The following is a 22,063-nucleotide window of genomic DNA, read 5'->3' as shown; positions in this document are numbered from 1 at the left end:
AACTGTAGCTACTCCTCCAGGGAAGTTTTCCTCTGTAGGGCCAAGGTGGAGGCTTCTGGCATCTTTCATGCCTGTGGCTGATGAATGGTTAGCTGTAAACAAGTTAATTTTTTTTTTCAGCTTTCTTGGGGCTTCACTGACTTTCTGAATGTTTAATTGCCAAGGACATTTAGAAATAGCAGTGTTACTTTTAGGCAGTACCATTTTAGTTCAGTTCATGGTTAGAGTGGATGATCAGAACTGCAGTCATTTCTGTTGATACCTATCTTTATTTAAAAACTCTTTGTGTGTGCATATGCTAGGGATTGAACTCAGGACCTTGCCAATGTATCTTACTCTGGATTTTTAAAAAATTAATCTTTATTTTGTGTGTTCAGTGTAAATCCTGATCAGCTTACTTACTTTTCAGAAATCCTATAGAGGTAAACAGTTCTGAAAATTACAAAGTTCTACTATTAAATTTGCCCTTTTTTGGGGTCAGCAAGATGACTTAGTGAATAAAGGTACTTGGAGCCATGCTGATGGATCAGAGTTGGTCCCTATAACCCATATAATAGAAAGAGAACTGACTCCCGCAAGTTGTCCTCTGGCCTCTACATGCTCCCCCACCATATAAATACAAATTTTAAATAAAAAATTAATATATATGGGGATCAGAACTTAGCTTCTGGTGTGGTGCCTTCTCTTTGAGACAGTTCTCTCATTCAGCCTGGAGCTCACTGGCTAGAATGGATGGTCAGAAAGCCCCAAGGAGCCACCTGTATCTACCTCCCAGTGGTGGGAAGTGTGCTGGTGCACCCAGTGTTTACATGGGTATAAAAGCACTTTACTGACTGAACTGTCTCCCCAGACCTTTGGGGCAGCATTTTAAGTCATGTGACAACTCATAGATATATCTTGAACAGAACTGGAGCTTCACATGCCTTTATGTTGAACTGAATTGTCTGATGGTAACGGATAAGTGGCTTACCTGTGACCCAGGGTTTTTATTTTATTATTATCATTATTATTATTTGTAGATGTACAAAGGGGGAAGGAAGCATTTCACTTCTAGATATGCATTTGAAGGTACACATAACAGTTATTTTTCCTAAGAGTTGAATGGTTTTGATATTACTTAAATATGATTTATAATTATGGAACAGTATATTATTTATTCATACGTGCATATGATTGTATATGTATATATAATTTATGTAAAAATTAATGTATGAATATGGTTTTCCCCTTGAAGTGCTGGGAGTAAGACACAGGGCTCTGTGATTGCTAACAAATGCTCTACCACTCAACTATACCCCTAGTCCTATTTGTAATGTTGAAGACAGGAATTATTTATTTATATTTCTTTATAATAAGATGTCTTTTTATCTTATTTTTAAAAATTTTATTTAACTTTGTTTTACATGCATTGATGTGAGGGTGTCAGATCCCCTGAAACTGGAGTTATAGATAGTTGTAAGCTGCCATGTGGGTGCTGGGAATTGAACCCAGGTCTTTTGAAAGAGCATCTCCTATAATTAACTACTGAGCCATCTCTCCAGACTGAATTATTTTTATTTAAAATTTCTTCTTAAATTTTTAAATTTTGTTTATGTGTTTTGGTGTTTTCCTTGCATGTATGTTTTGTGTACCACTTCTGTGCCTGGTGCCCTTGGAGCCAGAAGAGTGCATTAGATCCCTGGAACTAGAGGTATACAGAGAGTTGTCAATACCATGAGGGTGTTGGGAATTGAACACTCTCAGGAACAGTCCTCAGGAAGAGCAGCCACTGTTCTTAACCACTGAGCCATCTCTCCAGCCCTAGGGATTATTTTTTAAAGATTGTATTTTTAATTATGTGTATATTGTATGTGTGTGTACACAGGCCTGTGTGCATGAGAATGAATGCTATGCCTTTGGAGGCCCAAAGAGGATGTTGGAACCTCCTGGAGTTGGAGTTACAGGTGGTTGTGAGCCACTGACATGGGTGCTGGGAACTAATCTAGGGTCCATTAAGAGCAGTATGTGCTCTTAGCTGCCTAGCTAACTCTCTAGTCCCAGGCTTTTTTTTTTTTTTTTAAACATTTATTTATATGGTGGGGGAGACATGGGGAGGTGAGGGGACAGCTTGCTTGTTATGGAATAGAATATTTGAGTAAGGATGTGTTGCATTTGTTTGTGTTGCAGAATAGTTTACCTCTGTGAAGATGTGTTGCATTTGTTTGTACTGTATTTGTTTAATTATGTAAAGATGTGTTGCTGTTTTACCTTGTTTGCCTAAGGAAGGCACCTGATTAGTCTAATAATAAGATGAATGGCCAGTAGCTAGACAGGAGGGCTAGGCAGGGCTGGTGGGAAGAAAGAAAGAGACTAAGAGTAGCGGGGAAGCCCTCCGGGGGCCAGCCACACAGGAGGAGTCAGGAACAAGCAGGGTGGACAGTACGAAGATGAGGTAAATGAGCCCGGGGCAGCACATAGATTCATAGAAATGGGTTAATTTAAGTTAAGGGGGGGAAACTAGCTAGAAAAAAGCCTATGCTAAGGCCAAACATTCATAATTAATAATAAGTCTCTGTGTCATGATTTGAGGCCTATCCGTCCAAGAAAGCCTGCTACACTTGCTGGAGTCAGTTCATTTTTTTTTCCTCCACCATGTGGATTTCAAGGCTGAAACTCTGGTCCATCGGGTGGCAAGTGCTTTACTAGCTGAGCCATCTTGCTGGCCCCAAGAACTATTTAATGGTAAAATTTTGTAATTTTCAAAACTGTGTACCTCTGCAGTATTTCTGAAAAGTTGGAGGCTGCAATGATTAGATTTTACATATTGGACAGGTCTCATGGCATTGACATTATCATCCTTGTTCTGCCCTGAATCAGTGATAGGCTAATCCTCTTGTCACAACCCCAGAGGCTTTTAACAAATCCCCTTTGGTTCCTGGGTAGTGCTGCTCCTTCCTTTTCAAAAGTAGCAGGGCTGACTGTGGACTTAGGAGGCCCACCAGCAGGCGTTTCTGCTGACTTTCCTGCTACTTTGGGGTCCCTAAGTAGAAGCCTCTCTCTTTGACCTCCTTTCCTCATTTTCATCAGACAGTTCCCATCCATTCGTTATTTTTGACTTTGGTTCTTCACATCGTGTCTTTCCCAAACCTCAGTTCTGATATGAGTTAGTTAGTAATGATTGTGAGGAGATTGTTCTGATGGACAGAGGGTTGTCCTAGAAATGACCTGAAGGTTCTACCCATTCTGTCTCATGATGATAAGAAAGTGAAGGTGGATATATACAGTTGACTTTGCAGCAGCCTTGCTGATACTAGGCTGCTCTGGGAATTTTTCCTTTTGAAGTGCTTATACCAGGTCAGGAATAAGTATGTAGGCTCAAACCACATAAGGGGAATTTGAAGTACAGCCTTTGCGGTGCTTCCTTTTTGCTTGCTGTACAGAGAGCCCCTCCTTCTCTTTATTTACTACATTATATTTACATTCAAGAAACTAAAAATTTATAAGGTTTTAAATGAAGTTGTCCAACACTGAAACACTCAGTCTTCTTAGGTATCCTCTGTGGTAGATTTAAAGTCTTTATTCAGGTGTGGATAAGGTTTATAGTTTTGGAAAATAGACTAAAGTAATAATATATGACTGTAGTTGAAAAAGTATTATTTGCTGACCCCAGACATGTATGTTCAAGATAGTATTTATATTAATTTAACTATGTTTTTTGGAGTTGATTAATATAAGTTATTAAAATATATTGATTGCCAGTAATTCAGTAAACACAGATTCTTCCTGTTAAACTTGTGGGTTGGGGAGTTGCCGTGGTCTACTGCATTCGATAGTATAGCATTTTTACTTGGACATGATCCCTGGGTTTCTGGGTCGGGAGTTTGGGGAGGCCTTGAACATAATTCACTTTTTGAGTTTCTTTTGTAGATAAAGATACAGGGGGCCAAGTTCAAGTTTCTGGTGTTCTTGTAAATATTCCTTGCCTTGTCCTTCCCATCTCTGCTGTTATGAAATATGCTGGCTGAGTTGTTGGCTTTGACAAAGCTTTGGTGGAGGTTTCTTCCTCATTTAGCTTTATTGATGAAAGCCGTTGTGCTAGAAAGAAAGCTATAACAAGTGGACAGGTGGCAAGTGGGCACTCAGAGCTTTTGAAGTACTTGTCTTTCTTTCTAGGGGTCCTCCAGAAATTGATCATAGATTACTTGATCAAATTTAGAGCCCAGAATTTACTGCAGGCATTTCAGTGGGAAGAGACATCTGTTTTGGGCACCAGTCACATTATTCTAAGTGAACCATTGCTGCTTGTCAAGCACCCTCTGACGTAGGTGTGGTGATGGGACAGCCTCTCGGTGAGCCTGACCGAGCACCTTGGTTATCTGTCCTCTTGGTATTTGTAGTTCCTCTGCCATCTGGTTCTGCTATGTCATTACTTGCTCTGCTGCTCCAGGTGTAGGGACTATGCTCTGCTATTGCACATCCTGCCAGTTCTGCCCTGCCCTGTGGAGATTCCTTGCTTTTGCCATTTTGTGAAGAGGTAGAACAGTTGGTTCAGCAAAATAATAAAAACTGTGGTCTTTGTGAATGTTTTTAAAAGTAAGCAGTGATAAGTGATGCAGTGGGCATGTACTTACTGCCACTAAATCATGTGTTCAAAAATGGCTGCAATGGTAATTTGTGTATTAAGTATATTTTACCACCTTTTAAAGACAAGAAAGCCATGGTGATGTCTCATTTTCAAGCCTGTAATGCATTCTGGGCTAGCCAGCCAGGTCTATATAGTGGGTTCCAGACCAGCCATACATAATGAAATCTTGTCTCAAAACAGTTACTGCAGTTTGGGTTTTAAGAGACCGGCCACTTAGGACAGGCTAAGTAGGGGCAGTTCTAGTCTTGGAGCAGAGACTGAGTACCTGGACAGATAACGAAGCAGTAAGATAGTGTGGGACTGCCCCTGGTGAGTCTGCACTGAAGTTTTCTCAGAGAGACACTTTGGGCTGAGCTGGGATCCCATTTTCCATGCCAAGGTTTCTGTCTCTTCCATAGTCTTTTATTTTTCTAGCAACTGGGCTTTCTTCATTCATTTTTTAGCTTAAGTCCCATGCAGGTGTCGCCTGCTGTGGCCACTGGTTATGGCTCATGCATGTCTTGACTCTGGTTTAGTGCTCACCATGATTGCACTTCACCTTTGATGGCTCAGTAGGTACAGAAATACTCAAGACAGAATTGGACGGAACCCTGCTTTGTGTCTATAGGCTAGGTGTTTGTCCTCGTGGAGGTGGACTAGGATATGTGGCTTGCTAATTATGTAGAGGAGTTCAACAGAGAAGAGATTGTGAGAAGGGGCTGTGGTACTTGCAGGGGTATGTCACCTTAAACTGGCTCCATCAAACTGTAAAAGATATTGTGGGCTGGCAAGATGGCTTAGTGGATAAAGGTGTGTGCCACCAAGCCTGGCCACCTGAATTTGATCCCCTGAAACCATATTGTAAAAGGAAAGAACTGACTCCTACAGATCTTCTAATCTCCATACAAAGGCACACACACAAATAAATGCAATGGAAAATGTTCATTGTAGCTACAGATTGGAGGCTGAGGGTCTTGTCTTGGTCAACCATCCTTGGTGTATGAGAAATAAATCACTAGTGGGTGGGTGTTGTGACTCTCCAAAGTTTGTGCAGAGTGGGGTACCCAGAATACAGTTGTTTGTGTACTCTGCCCTGTGGGCATTAACAGGTATGTCAGTTATTTTGGGGAGTGGATGTCACTGTCAGCTGAGGTCTCATGGTTCAGATCTTTGAGTAGGCTTCATTTCCTTTCCCCTGGTTGTGGGCAGTCAGCTCAGTGGTTGGAATTCTGCATCCTTAGGTAAACATGGAAGACATGGGCTGGAGAGATTGCTTGGATGTTAAGAGTGCTTGCTGTTTTTGTTCTGGTAGAGGTCTGGAGTTCAGTTCCCAGCACCCATGTTACATGGATTACAACTCCCTGTAACTCTACCTCTAGGAATCTGATGCTGCTAACCTCTGCCTGTGACTGGCGTTGTGTACATACCTACATGCACACATACATGTATATACGAAATTAAAAATAGTACCCTGAGAATGGGTATGGGAGGAAGAGACTGGATGTTTTATTGCCTGTGGCCATGTGTGCGCACCTTACTGGGCCTTTCCTTCATCTCCTTGCTGTCCTTTATCTCTTGTTTTTCATGATTTCTCATAGCATTACAGAAAGCAAATTGAAGACTACGAAAGAACAGTTTGGAAGACTGTAAGAGGTTGAGAGGGGTTTTATGGTGATATTTTATTTGTGCCGAAATGTGATTTTATTTGTATGTTAATAAATAAGGTTGCCTGGGGGTCAGAGCTAATAGCAAGCCATAGCAGAAGTCTGGCAATGGTGGTGCACACGCCTTTAATCCTATCACTTGGGAGGCAGAGATCCATCCTGATTTCTGAGTTTAAAGCCACACTGGAAACAGCCAGACATGGTGACTCATGCCTTTAATCCCAAGAAGTGAGCCTTTAACCAGGAAGTGAGGGCAGAAAGCAGAAAAATATATAAGGCATGAAAACCAGGAACTAGGTTGGTTAAGCTTTTAGGCTTTTAAGTAACAGTTCAGCTGAGATTCATTCTGGATGAGGACTCAGAGGCTTCCAGTCTGAGGAAACAGGATCAGCAGAGGAATTGGCAAGCTGTGGCTGGTTCTGTCTCTCTGATCATTCAGTGTTTACCCCAATACCTGGCTCCAGGTGTGTTTTTATTAATAAAACCTAAGATTCGTGCTACAGGGTTTAGCAACTGATGTTTCATAGTGATGACTTTGAGTAGATTTCATACAGGGAAACATTGCTCAGTATTGTGCTCTGCTTAACAAAAGGTGAAAGTATAAGGAATCTGAGTAGTTAAAAGAAATTGATTCTCTGTGTGTATGTGGGGAGTGTCTTTTTTAAAATTTTTATTTTTATTTTTTATTATACAACTCTGTGTGTAGATGAGGCTGATCTTGAACTCCTGATCCTCCTGCCTTTGCTTCCCAAGTGCTGGGATTGTAAGTGTTAACTACACCCAGCTTGATTCCTTTAAAAAATAAAAACCTTGCTAAGGTAGAATTCATATATCATCGCATAGACTATGACCATTTTTGTTCTTTGGTATAGTAACAGTTGTGCTGCTGTCTCCACTGCATAAATCCACAGCATTCTCATCACTCCAGGAAGAAAAACCTGCTGAAATCAAAGCACACTGCATATATGTATGAAAATGTCACATTGAAATCCAGCATTTTGTGCAATTAATACACAAAATTTTGTATGTTTTAGGAGGCATTCCCCATTCCTCCTTGACTTAGGCAGTTACTAATCTGCCTCCTGTCTTGGTGTGTTTGTCTGTTCTGGATATCTCATGTACATGGACTGGCAAGTTTCTGTTGGGATGATGCTCTGAAGTTGATGTCACTTCACTCCTTTTCTGGGCGTCATGTCCCCTGTAAGTGTCTGTCCCATCCCGAGTCAGTCGTTGAGCGTGTGTCTTTCTTGTTAGGAAATGCAGCTGTGAACTTGGAAGAAGTTTTGTGTAGGCATATTTTCTGTTCTTTTGGGCAATATGCTGAAGATGGAAGTGCTGTTTTACAGTTTACTCCGCTCTTAACCTGGATGCTTCTGCAAAGTGGTTGCTCTGCATGATGCTCCCACCAGCAGGGTTGAGGGTTCCAATTCCTTCCCTTGCTGCAAAGGTTTGTTGGCCATGTCTGCCTGATTTATTTCTACTTTTGTAGAGTCAGTTTTTTTTCCTTCTGAATTGTAAGAGCTATATTCTGAATATCAGTTCTTAACCAGATATTTTCTTCCATTTGGTAGGCTGTCTTTTCGTTTTCTTGATTGTCTGTTGAGGCATAGAACTTTGCAGTTTGGTAAGGTAGTATCTGTTATTTGGTGTCACAGTTAAGATGCCATGGTCTCATCCAAGGTCTTGAAACCTGGCATCTATCCTTTCTTCTTAAATTTCTAGCATTAGCTCTCATGCTTAGGTCTCTGGTTCATTTGTGTTAGTTTTTGTTTGTGGTGTGAAGTAGGCTTCCATTCCTCTGTGGATGTCCATTTTCCAGTTGTTTAGTACTATTTGCTAAAAAACATTGTTCTTTCCTCATGGAAGTGTCAGCCTTGTTGAAAGTGGTTTGACTGTCAGTGTGGATATTTTTTTCTGGTGTGTCAGCCCTCATTTGCTCTCTCTACCCCATCACCAGTCTTCATCTCTGACTGAGCTTTATGATACAGTGGTGTTTGTTTGGTTTTGAGGCTGAGTTTTGATGTACCCCAGGTTAGCCTCACACTTGCTGCAATCCTACTGCTTCAGCATCCTGAGTACTGGGGTTTCAGGCCTCCAGCTGTGTTCTTTTTTAGGATTGCTTTAGCTATAACACATTTCTGTGTTGATTTGATTATTAGAATCAACTTTCCAGTTTCTACAGGAAATGCAATTGAGATTATGTTAAATTTGTATCTATTTGGAGAGTTAAAATCCTGCTGATGGATCTGCCTATATGCTTTGTAACTCCTGCTCAGCTCAGGAAGTGGAGCATCTCACCTTCTAAGCATACTGCTACCTGAATTTATCAAGGCAATGAGCTGTCTTGATTTAAGGTTGGAACTAGACTTTGCAGGGTTTTAGACAGCAAGCAGCTGTGCCACAGCCTGTGTGTTCCTTTAATCTGAAAGTATGCTGATAGTTTGCCTCTATAGAAAAAAATTGGCATGCTGGTTAATATACATTCTGGCTAATAGAAAATCAACATATTCTATGATGTATATATATGTATATATGTCTGTAATTATTGGAGGTGGAACGTGTGGCATCAACATTTATTCAGTTGTTGGAGGCAGAAGATATTCTGATATTTACTGTGGGGCATGTGTTACTGTGCTTTTGAGTGAAGTCATTTACTCAGCAGATAATAACAGTGTCTGTGCAAAGCTCAGGAAAGGACAGGCCCAACCTCTATTCCTGTCCTCACAGAGCAAATGTGGGTGGTGGGAGGAGTCGGGGGAGACTGATATTAGTTAGGATGTCATGTAAACTACAGGTAGGATTCAGTGCTATCAAGGCAAATGTAATATAGAATGAAGGCTAACCTCAGAGGGTGGAGGCTTTTTGAGAGAACTTTGGAGGGCTGTGCAGGGTAACTGAGGAAAGAATTAGAGAAAGAGTTCCGGGTGACCAGGTGGGCTGGTAGTTTAAATATGTAGAAATTCTTGGGTTATATTCTGACCCTGTAGCTTTTAAAGTTTATTTTTGTTTTTAGTAGAGGAGTAGAATTGATTGGATGAAGTTGGTTCTCCTCTTGGTACTAATAGGGGCTCTTGGGCTCCACTTTACACACAACTCAGCTACACACACACACACACACACACACACACACACACACACAATGTTGAAGCTTTCCGATTATGGTTGTGTAGAAGATCTGTACTTTCTCATGGTTGTAGGCAAAGGCTACATCTACTCTTGACCTAGAAGGGTATTCCCTACCCCAGAATGCATGCCTACAGCTCACATGTGCTTGCTTGATGGCTCTACCTGTCTGTCTCGGGGTTTCTGGTTAGATGAGACTCATACAAGCCTTCTTGGCCTCTCCTCTGTCCAGATTGCAGATCAGCATGCACAGCAATCTGCTCTTCTTTTCACAGCCTTGGAGTGGCTTGCTCACTTCCCTTTTTCCTCAGTTACATACATGTTTCTAGAGGATGGGCATGAGTATCTGGGCTTAGTATCGTTTGTTTAAAAATGAGCTGATGAGCAAACAAGGGATGATCAGTATCTAGAGAAAATCATGCCTGACAAGAACTCTTGATAGTGTTTGCTTGAAGAAAGAGCCAGTGGGCTTGAGTATGTATGTGCACGTATGTGCACACCCACATACTCACACTGAATGAGTGAATGAATCTTGTAGCTGGGTGTGTAGATCTTGATAGAAGGTGCCTCCTAGATTTTGAACTACGTCTACTAGCAGCAGCTTGGTGAGGCCAAAGTAAGTGAATATAGGAGAAAGATGATGCAGAAGTATGTGCACACATAGCCACATTGGAAATGTGGGCTCAGGGTTTAATCTAGCATGTTTTGTTTCATCATGGCACTGTCAGAAACTTCACCCTGTCATTGAAGTTCATGGCAGGCAGTCTTGGCACAGGGCAAAGTGGAAAATGGTGAGTCCATCTGGAGGGTTCTGCAGGAGCATAAACTACCATAGAAGCCACACCTTTGCTTGACTGGCTCAGTGTTGTGTCCTTCTTTCCAGAGCAGTAACTGTGATTTGGTTGGATAGAGTGAATGATTGCAAAAGAATTAGGAGAGCTCTGTGTAGTGCTTGAGGTTGCCATGGGGGAAGAGAAGGTATTTGAGGGCAGAAAGGGGAGGGGGATAAGTAGAGGCTGGGAAAGAATGGCCAGAGAGGCAACTGACCAAGAACCCAGGTCAGCATATATGAGATTTGGGAATGGATCATAGTTGTCATGCTGCTGTCAGAGCAGAAGAGAATAGAGAAGTAGAGATAGGTGAGTGATTCTTTGAGGAATTTTAGTAGCGGGGCTGGAGAGATGGTTCAGTGGTTAAGAGCACTGGCTGCTCATGCAGAGGACCCAGGTTTGATTCTCAGTATCCACATGGCAAGTCACAGCCTTCTGAAATGCCAGTTCCAGGAATCTGACACCCTCTTCTGGCTTTTGCATGCACCAGGCACATAAGTGGTACACAGGTACACACACATGAGGACTGAACACTCTTTAAAAAAAATAAATTTTGGTGGTGTATGCAGATTATCAAAGGAAATAGTGAAATGATTGTTTAAGGAAATAAATAAAAATGGGGCAGCTGTACCTATTGGGCTGTGGCTGTATCTACTGATGCTGTAAAACATGACCACAAACTTGCCACTTAAAACATGACAGCTATTACCCTAGGGTTCCTTGTGGGTCTGAAGTTCAGAAGGATGTGGCTAAGTGATGCCTAGGGCCTCATGAACCTACCAACCATTTTGGTGTTAGTCAGGGCTGGGCTCTCATGGGGAAGGATCAGCTTCCAAGCTCCCAGGGTCATCTGAGGATTCACTTAGTGGGAGGCTACCCTCAATTCCTGTTAATGAGCCTCTCCCACTTGGCATTTTCCTCTACCAGCCCATGAAGAAGAGCTGGGTAGCAAGATGATAGAAGTCATAATCTGTTTTACCCAGGAAATGAAAGCTTATACTGATCTAAAGCAAGTGCACCCACACTCAAGGCTTAAGACTGTACGAAGATGTCAACATCAGAGCAGGGATTGTGGTAGGTCCATTGTGAAGTTTGTTTCCTACAGTAGGGAGGGAGGGACAGTGTGACTAGGAGACATTAGGGCAGTGCTTCAAGTGGAGGTCCTGTGGATGCAGATGGTAGGATGGCAACTTGCAGTTTTGGGAATTATGGAAGCGATGTTGCAGATGAAGATTAAGATGTGGCCATGTGGCGATGCTTTTCAGGTGGCCTGTATTAATCAATACTAGGGGCATACATAGGTTCCTTTTCATGTCATTAATATTGCTGTCTTGTAACTGGCCCTGATGAACCACTGCAGACATCTCCTCCATCTATATCAAGATGCTATTGAGGATGAAATGAGTCAATCCATTTGGATGTATTTTATATGTTAAAGGGACAAGACTGTGCATCTTTGCTCTGATAATATATAGAATGCGTAGAATTTAATGGCATCTTCTTTGCTAACTTAGTTTCATTTTGTTGGACATAAGTTGTGGAACTGGGCTGTGTCTAATACTGTGCTCTTTTGGGGCCTTGTGAGTGGAGCATTTACTTTTATGGTAGATGAGCCCAAGCCATTGTACCTTTCTAAGCCTTGTGTCCAATTTTTGTTTTAAAAAACAAACAAAACCTGTCCTTACTGTCCTGGCACCCTTGCTTCTGCTGATGTGTGGGATTTTAGCACTGTCTTTTCTCCTTCTGATTTGTTGCCTCTGATCTTCCCTGGGCTTGGCAGTCTGATAACTAAGCTTGTTGGAACGCTGAGTAGTTTAATGGTAACCATGCTAGGAATGTGCCTTGAGAACCACTTCTCTCAGTTGCTGTATTTACATTGAGTCTCACTCACTTTCGAACTTAGGCTGGGATTGGGGCAGGCGCATCTGCATTGTCTTGGCCTGTGTCATTGCTGTTGTGCAGTGTCATTTTCTCCTTTAGCTTTAAGTTTTAGTTTTAGGGCTGAAGTGATAGGTGATGGGTGGTATGATTCATGAGCCAGAAAATGCTTGAGAACTCCTGAAGATCTTTAGACAAGATTCTCACTGAGCCATGCATTGCTTTAGCCTGTTTACTTTTCCTGCCTAACTCTGGGAGCTTTCTTGGTGGGGCAGCATTCCCAAGTTCCTGTGGAGGCTAGGAACTGTACAGGGATCCTGTCTTCCCGCCAGTGAGCTAGTCAAGTGCCTAGACGTGCTTTTGTCATTTTTCTACTGTAGGATTAAATTGAAGATTTTATGGGTGATGACATTTGTGACGTGATGTGGTGTTAGGCCTGCTTGATTCTGCTGATACTTCCTTCTGTCTCTGAGGAGTTTGTAGGTATCACTAACACAGGGCAATTTAGACCTTACATGGTTGTTTCCAGAGTGTGCTCCTTTGGAGTATGGATATTTGTACAAGCAAGGACATTGATTAAGCACTGATTGTTTTCAGACTGTTGAATATAATGGTTTCCTGGGCAAATTAAACTTATGAAAATTATAATAATATGATTCATATCTGTAAAGACACCCTCCCCCCCATTTTCTGAGATCACTTTATACCCTACACACATCTTTGGTCATGGTGAATCAGCCCGATTTCTCTGGCCATACATCAGTTTGGATGCACTCTAAAACTAGCTCTAAGAAGCAGCTTAGGTCTGCAGCTTTGTTGTGGTCTGTCCTAGACATTTGCTTGCCGTTGAGATCCTGACTTGAGTTCTCCAGCTTCCTTAGCAGCTGGTGTCTCATTGGTTTATTTTGCCTGCTGGGAGGATGAAGAACTATCATCTAGACAGCCCTTTTAGCGAAGGTGTCTGTCTTGGTTTGTCTCTGCCCTTCCAGAGTGTTGGGAGAGTTCTGTAGAACCATAGCCCTTAGGGTATTTCAGACTTTATGAAAGGTGGTGAGATAGATAAGCTCAAAGTATTTTTGTTCTGTCCTACATACAGGACCACCCCCCATTGACCTTTGTAGTTCAGGAAAAGGATAAAGCATCTTGTATTGGTTCTTCAGTCTCAGATGTCATTAACCTGGTTTCATGGAGTGTCTCCAAAGTATGTCTTTTGACAGACCTTGTACTTTCTTATTTTTCAGGCTTGTATTGTAGCCAAAAATTTAATATTGGCTCTTAGTGTCTGTGACAATTCATTTTACCCAGTTTCTTGAATGAATGAAGAGATATGACCTGTTCTAAAAAAAAATCCACAACATCAGTGGACTGAGAGTTCATGGCTACTGATCTGCTGTTATGTGGGGCAGGAGTGCCAAGAGCCAGTACCTCAGAGCACTGTCTGGGAACTGCGGGGTATGGTGTGGCAGGGCTGTGTTAGCAGAAGGCCTTGAGTAAAGCCCAGGACATTATGCTTTCCTTTCCATGAACTCTTGGAAATGGTGATCATTTATAAATGCCACAAATACCTGCCCTTCTTTTATGTGGCAGGCTTTGAATGAAGCAAGCACTGCAGATAATGGAATGAACAGGCTAGACAGACAGCCCTTCAAGGATGCCCTTGATATACAGTCAGATTTTGAGTATGTTAGAAAATGTTTATCAGGGAAGAAAAACTGCTAGATTGCCTTTAGATGGGATTAAAGGTGGCATTTTAGGTTAGTTGAAGACATTCTGAAAGGAGTAAGTCTTCTGCAATTAAAGGCAGTTTACAGATGACATTTTTCTGAGATTGCTAGTGGGCCCTGAACCTGTTTTCTTTTCTGAGTCTTTCTCTACTGCAGTCAGGAATGGCTTTGTGGTCAGTTCTCACCAGTGGAGTGACAGCAGGGGGTCTGGCCTGGCTCCTAGAGTATCTGGGCAAGAGTCTGTACTATCTCATCTGTCTCAGTGCAGAGAAGCTTAGAGACTCAGGAAGTCCCTGCCATGGGATAGGAGGGGGTGGATACCAGAGCTGCTGTTAGAAGATGAGGGACACAGGGACACCTGTTCCGGACTTTGGCATATGCTTAATGTAGCTATTGATGGTACTTGGGCTTATTAACATAGTTTATAATGTACTTTGCCTTACTCACGAGATGCTATGCCTAGAATGCTCTGTGAGAATGGTGAGGTGCTAGCTGTGACTCTTTAATCTGATTACTTATACACAGTGACTGAGTTTTCAAGGATCAGTGCAAGTCTTGATAGAGCAGGTGACAAAAATGTTTAATGTATCACTTGTAGTTGGGACAGTGGCTTACTGCATTTAGTATAGCTACCCTCCTCTTTGATTTAATAAGCTTTGTGGACCCTTAGCTAGCTAGCTTTAACATTCTTGGTGTTTACTGCAAAGGCTGTAAAGAGCTTTCTTCCTGTCACTTCTTTCTTTCAAGGCCTTTAGTCATTTACTGTACAGTGTTTTATTAATTCATCCAAAGACTGTGTGTGCATATGGTGAAAGTGCCTGTGTATAACATCCTGACCTAGGCTCTATGAAAAGACACAGTGAGGGAGACAGTTCCTGCCCTGTTTTTACTTACTGAATGGTAGTTCTGCATTTACACAGCTGCCATTTTAGCCCTCAAACAACTGTGTCTGCTGTTCTCATTACATTGTTTTCAGTACTGCCTCTTCATCTACATAGTGTAGCTTCTGTCGGCATTGCTCCTCTTGGGTACTTCAGCAGATACTGTGCTTGTTGTTTGTATATTCTGGCATCGTTTTAAAAAAATTATCAAAGTCTGTACATTTTTAGTCCATAGAATTAGGCAGTTGAGGAGTACCAGGACTAGAGGATCTGAGTTCTAACTCCTGATCTCCGAAGTTCGTCATCTGGTTTCTGATAGTCAAGGTGTGTCATGAATCATGACATTGGTGTCTTATGGGGATTATTAGAGAAGGATTTCTGGCTCCATAGAGACCCATGGATCAAAACTGAGGTTTGAACAAAGCCCTCAGATGACCAGTGTGAAGGGAAAGTAGGAGAAGTCTCATTCAAGGTCACACTCGCATTTGACTTGAAACAGAAAGTTAGAGTGGTTGTTCAGAGTCATACAACTGTTTATTTCTCACTGTGGGTTCATTTGTGAACGTGCACAAAAGATGATTAGATAGGTCTCCTTAGATATTCTGCCCTGGTTGATCAGAATTGCATCCTGGACATCAGAATTTTAAATTTCCCAAGTTGACACCTGTGGCTAAGACCCATTGCTTTGGTTAAAATGGAATTCAGGTTTCTCCATGATTGTCACCAAGTACTGTCTTTACATTCCCAAAGTGACACATTCAGGAGCCATGGAGAACAGTCCTTTACAAGCTCTCCCAATAGTGTGCACTTACCACTGTGATTTAAAGAGCCCACCTAGGTTCAGTTCACCTGACCTGCTAGAGTGTCCCTTGAGGAGGCAGGGTGCCCTTGTTCACTGTTGGGTCTCAGCTCCCTCAACTCTCTGGCATGTGGCATGTGCTCCTTTCTTATTTGTAGACCAAGTGGAAGGAGTAAAGAGATGTGTGCTGTGGGAGGAATTGGCAGTTTCTGACCCCTGTATCTCCAGGGCTGCCTGATCCTGGAACCAAAGGCTTCCTTGAAGGCCTGACAGCCCGGTGGAGCAGTAGGACACACACAGCTGTGGGAGGACTTGGATCCATACTTCTGGTTTCTGTAGTGCTGTCCTTTTGGGTTAATCTGCCCTGACTTGTTGGCAGTGAGTGGGAACTAGGAAAGATGGCTCCAGTTTTGCAGACTAGCACTCCTTCCTTTGGCCAAACCACTGCACTGTTGCAGAGAGGCATTTTGTGCAGTCTTGTGAAAGTCCTTTGAGCAGAGCCTGGCACAGAGTCTAGTCAAGGTGGCTGTTTTGTGTTTTCCCATTGTTTTGTGCCATCGTTTATCTGCTTTGAGAACCTGGGGCTGGTTTTGAGGTTAAGATTTATAAAGTTTTAAGATTCATAAGGTTCTTCTTCCACGTTATGCAAGTTCTTTTGTGCTTAAATCAACTGGGAACCTTCTCTAGCCAATGCTGTGGAGGAGATGTAGTTGAGTTCTGTTCATATTGTCTGTCATGGTGCTCTCAGGGTTGGAGTTCTGTGTTGCCATTTGGGATTTTTTACCACTAAGTTACTCTCAGACTTGGAAGCTAGATGGGAAAAACCATTGTTCATAAGGCCATTTATGTTAGTGTGTCTCATCAAACACTAGTGATTTTAAAACCTTTGACTTGAGACTGTTAAGATGGCCTAGGTAGCCATTACCTTTAATGCTAACTATTTTTGGTAATAGGCAGAAAATAAGCTTTGAATATGAAACAGCCATCTCTGTGTGGCTGGCTAGTAGGCTAGCTTGGAGGCTGGCAGATGTTAGAGTGAGATGGGGAGGTTTGCAGACACTGGAGAGAAAACTTAAGTAGCCAGTAGCTATTCTGAGGGTAGGAAATGTGTTATGGGAAAGTGCTGTTGTATTTGCTTCTGAGGCTTTGGGTTATCACAGCTGGGAGAGAGGAAAAGGAAAATTCATAGAATCCATCCAGTTTAGTCAAGCAACTTCTGTGCTCTTAGAAAATGTTAAAGTTATCCTTGTTAACATAGTAACAGTGGTGTTTGGTGAAGGTGGGGTGATAGTTGAATCCTCTTACTTTGGAGGAGATAGGAGAGGGCAGTGCCATCAGAGAGAGTGCCATCCTGCCTTTCTGTGGTGATATGGTACAGACCTGGAGTCTCTACTTCAGCGGTTGACCTGGAAACTGTCTTTCATTTTTTTCCAAGTATAAAAATGAGTAGGTTATAATATATGATCAATAATCTAGAGTCTCAATTAGTATTGTAGCCAAACAAGAAGTCATTCTTAGGACTGAAAATAGTTGACTGGAGAGATCCAAATGTTTTTTTTTTTTTTTGTTTGTTTTCCTTTTAAAGTTGTCCCTGTATATATTTTTGTATGAACACTGGAGATTTTTTTGAATGAAGTGACTTGAGAGCAGAGCTCATGTCTTTTGACTTCCTCATTTTGTTTCTCTACCTAATGCTGTTTGGTGCTCAGTTGAGTCTTTTGTATGAATGAGGTGTTGGGTGTGTTGCTTGGACATGGTTAATAATGTTGATACTGACTGCAGATGAGGATGTCATGGACGATGCTTCTTTTATGTTTATTCTGTACACAGCACATGTGTACTCTAATAAAAACCACACAGGTAGTGCATGTTCTCATGTTTCCACGTGTGTCTTAAATTTGGAAGTGCTCTTAAGCCTACAGTGCGAAGCACTATTCCCTATGAGCTTTTTGTAGATCAGATGCCAATGTGTTCGCCACTCTTAAATGCTGTATTGTGTGTATCTCACAAACAAGAACGTTGTCTTTCCTAACTACAGCAGTCATAACCTGGAATTTAGCAGAGACAGTTCTAACATGCAATCCCTATATCCCATTTCACTTTTGACTATTGTTAAAAATAATTCAGTCAGAACCCTGGTGCATGTCTAGTAGCCTCTTCATTCTCCTTGGTCACAGATGGCTGTCAGTGACTCTCAGTCTTTCTCACTTTCGAAGCCTTGACACGAAAGATCTCAGGCCAGTCATTTTGTGGAATGCCCATGTTTTGGATTTATCTGATGTTTCCTCATGGTTTAGATTCAGGTTTTGCATCTTCAGCAGGAATATCACAGAAGAGCCAGAATATGTCTCTTTCAAAGATTAGTTTTACATTTTATTTTCTGTTTCCTTAGAGCGTTTCCCAAAGTGTATTCTGCGGAACTAGCACCTACTGTGTTCTCAACACCGTGCCACCTATAGAAGGTAGGATTTGAAAAGCTTTTGACTTACAGGAATGGGTGGGCTTGGCAGCCAGAGTAACTCCTCCAGTGTGGTGAAGACAGCCCTGGACCGGGACTTAGGAGGCCTGGCTTCTGCCTTTTGCTGCTGTGTGATCTTAGATGAGTTACTTAATCCTTTTAGGCAACACAAACAGTGCTCTCCTCATGAGCTTTCTGTGAGGATTTAAAGCGATGGATTCAGCCATACAGAAAGGTCACAGCCCCTGCAAATGTTGGTATTAATACAGTGCTTCCTTAACTGTGGAGTCCAGTACTGTATCTGGATGATTCAGAGTAGGACGAGGTGGTGGTGTGTGGGAGCCAAAGATTATTCGTGAATCCCAGTTGAGCTACTTGTAACAGTGGATCTTGGCTAAATTAGTCTGAATCCTCAAGTTCTTTATCTGCAGAGTGGGGGTGGTTAAAACGTCACATTTTCTCTTGAGGATTAAACAAGAGAGCCTAGTATAAAGTCCTGTCTGGGTCCTATTCAATAATAGAAACCTGATCACCTGTTGCTGAAGTTGGAGTTGAGTGAAATAAAGTACAGGAGGATGCTCAAAGCCTAGGTGTGGTGCATTGCAGGGTTTGGTGCCTCTGCTTTCTCCGTTCCTACCCCATATTTTATATTGAAATGTAATTGTAGAATGAATAGGAGTTTACAGAACCTGGGTTATGAATAACCTTAACCCTGGACCAGGGATGCAATAACATAAATGAGAAGAAACAGTAATTCTGGGCCACCCAAGAATAGGAAGGTGAGAGTGGTGCATATACAACTCCACAAAGAGAAGAGAGAGGTGGTTCAGTAACAAGACTCGTCAGGCTTTGCTACTTAAAATTATTAGCTGCTCTTTAATCACTGGAAGGAAACAGCACCTGTTCTGACCAGTGCTGTCGTTCCTGTTTGTTTGGATACAGGAATTGGAAGGTCTTAGGTTAGTCATGGCAGTGCGTTGCTGTGAGCGCTGTGCTGCCTGGAACACACCAGTGTGTGCTTGTTTCCCTGAGCCAGTCTGATCCCACTAATTAAATCTAGGCACATAATAATTAGAGCCAAACAGAAAAGTGTGGAACTTCTTTTTAATTTTTTCTCTCCACTCTGTTGATCACATGCACCTGTAAGAGTTAGCAGTTATACTTATTGCTGCAACAGAGCATTTGTAGAGTTCATTCTAGAGGTCCAGAGACTGACGAGTCACCATCACCTGAGTACAGATGTTCTTATTGTTCATAGACCCCCAAACCGTTACATTCTTATTGTAAATGGAAAGACAGTGGAGGTATCCTTACTAGGCTAGTCTAGTTAATACACTTAGGACTTAGCTTGCAGAAATCTGAGCACTCCAGAAACAGGCCAGATGCATTTCTTTTGGTTTGAGTAAAAGATTTGGCAATGTGAATCTTAATTTTAGAAACAAAACTGAAGGTTAGAATCCAGTTAGCTGAGTGAACGTTTTTTGTACATTTTAGAAAGATTTAACTAAATTATACTATGACTCTAAAATTATCATTTAGAAAATATTTGAAGGTTGACTAAAAAGGATGGTTCATTCTTTAGAATTATAGCTGTCAGCCAAGCACATCATTTGTCAATTTCAAGAGCCCCGCCAGTTATGTTTTTATTGTGAAGTAGGTTAGGCAATTCTATTGTGAAGTCATGTATCATGCGTTGATAACGTTAATGAAAGGCTTGCCTGTCATTTAGTTGACATTTCCACTTTGCAGTGTCAAAGTTTAACTGTTCAGATTGAATATGGGGGTACAGCTGAAACCAGTTTATACCTTAGTTTTATTGTTAAGATACTATTGCTGGCATTGTAAAACTGGCACATATGTTCAGTTATTTAATCATTTTACAGCTATTCTAAAAACATTAAACAGCTTTTAATTAAAAACACATTTTTATGCAGTATCACTATGTGAACAGTTATTTTCTAATATAAAAACAAAGTTTTTTTTATTACTGTACTTTAACCAGAAACACTGAAGTGGATTATTTTTTCCTGGTGCTGGGAACTGAACCCAGGGCTATGTGCTTCTAGGTGACCAGTCTACCACTGTGCTAGAATTGGCCCTGAAGAGTGAAGTATGAGTTTAGCATTATCCTTCTTGAGGTCTGACTCTGCCCAGTATTGAACTTGCTTTTCCCTAAGCTGGGAGAAGGGCATTTACCATCATGATGGTTCCTAAGAGCACCTGGCTTACGTTCAGCATGAACATAAAATGAAGCAAATGGTGCAGTTTAAAAACAGAGCAAGGGGACCTGCTGGCCTGTCATACAACCCTTGCTGCACAGTCCTTTGGAGAGCTATGGTGGAACTTGATTGAGACAGTGCTCACATAGCATCATGCTTTCCTCTTTAAACATTTACCTTTGGGTCCACTCACCACTGCTTCAGCTGCTGTCACTGGAAGCCTGAAGCTTTTCCTCAAGCAGTTGCATTATTGAGAACAAGAACACAAACATACAGTCACACACACAAACTCTCATACACACACACACACACACACTCTCTCTCTCTCTCTCTCTCTCTCTCTCTCTCTCTCTCTCTCTCACACACACACACACACACACCATTCTCACACAGACTTAGTGTTCTTTCTCTCTCACATATACAACATTCTCTCACACTCTCAACTTTCTCTCTCACACACATTTATACACACTTCATTCTGTCTCTTATTCTCATTCCCTCCCTCCCTCCCTCCCTCCCTCCCCCCCCCCTCTCCCCTTCTCTCCATCTCCCTTCTCCCCTCTGCTGGCAGCCAGGTTTCTTAAAGAAACTAAAGGGATAGAAATTTAGCATTAGTTGTGACCACAAATAGAAATACAAACTAGGGTTTAATATTCTGTTCTGCTTTAAATAACTTTCTCAGGAAGATGACTGTTTGTATACTGAGTACTAGCCTAGTGCTGTTTCTATAAAAGATACCCCATATATATTGAATAGAATATAGATTTTCAAATTTCACCTCTACTTTCAAAATTGTGTATGTCACATTATTATTACTATTTTTAAGAGAGAGAATAAACCACATTAGGGATAGAGAGCAGGAAGGTAAAAAACTTCATGTGATTCCGACTTCTGTGCTTTAAAGTTTTATGACCCTTGTACCTCCCTGGGGGAGGAAGTGTAGGGAGCATGCATGAGTACATGTGATTATAAAGGCTTTATTGTAAGCAGTGAATAAGAATGCCCTATCAACTTTTTCTTAGTTTATTTCCTTTTGATTTTGAGCAATATTTTTAAGTTGAATCTTAATTTGGTATTAACTTATAATTTTAGATCTCCTAAGAGCAGTATTATAAGTTTTTCATTGCTATAGACATACATGCACAGCTGTGTTACAATTCAATTGGCTGTGTAGTTCATGGACCAAAAAAGAGTCAGTAGGCTAAGACTCTCAAGTTAATCCCTATAAAACATTCTGTATGATGTAGTAGATGTTCTCAGTCTGTTTTTGTGCCCAATATTTACTTCTGACTTTTTCCATGAGAAGAAGAAACATGCTGAACAGATGAGAAATGTTTGGGTGAGAATTTTGTGACCTTAGAAAAGTTTTGTTGTTGTTTTATTTATCCCTCAAAAGACAATATTAAATAGAAGCACAGAAATAACTGGATAAATAATTGCTGTATTTCACTTCATATTCAAGCAGTACCTGTAGACCTCTGTAAGGCATACTGTTGCTGAAGGACCTTAAATTTTATAGAAATTTCACTTGAGGGGGAATTAAATGATCCCTAATTCTCTGATTTATGATATGGAGAAACTGGAAACACTGAGTAACTTACCTAAGGTCACACAGGCAGAAAGAAGCAGAACCTGTACAGGTGTGGGCTGTCCACTCCGGGTGTGTGTGTATTGTCTTATCGACATTGTAAAAGCTGATGAGCCCTTGACTGGAGCAGCTTGAGTCTAACGTAATGTGCTGTCCCCAGGACTCAGGTGTAGACTGGAGACTTCATTCTGTATAAAAAATTGTAGTGGGTAATTTGAAACTCTGACCGCAGTTTGCCACAAATGGCAAGGAATTTGAGGCAGGGAAAGGAATTGCTTTACAGGAGTGAAAAAGTA

At 41.5% G+C, this 22,063-nt stretch overlaps 1 protein-coding gene across 10 annotated transcripts in view; it reads left to right on the top strand.

Annotated features, from left to right (window-relative positions):
• Positions 1 to 22,063, top strand: part of Camta1 (calmodulin binding transcription activator 1) — an 841,450-nt gene that overhangs the window by 9,456 nt on the left and 809,931 nt on the right. For all 10 annotated transcript variants that reach the window (XR_004944211.1, XM_036177870.1, XM_036177875.1 and 7 more), the window contains exon 2: positions 17,895 to 17,964. Coding sequence is in view for 9 of the 10 variants with exons in the window: in XM_036177870.1 (XP_036033763.1) it covers positions 17,895 to 17,964 (70 nt within the window). In the remaining variant the exon portion in view is untranslated. The remainder of the gene's footprint in view (positions 1 to 17,894; positions 17,965 to 22,063) is intronic.

The sequence above is a fragment of the Onychomys torridus genome, chromosome 2, assembly GCF_903995425.1.
Source record: "Onychomys torridus chromosome 2, mOncTor1.1, whole genome shotgun sequence".
Classification (NCBI taxonomy): domain Eukaryota; kingdom Metazoa; phylum Chordata; class Mammalia; order Rodentia; family Cricetidae; genus Onychomys; species Onychomys torridus.
This window is presented reverse-complemented; position numbering and strand designations above follow the sequence as displayed.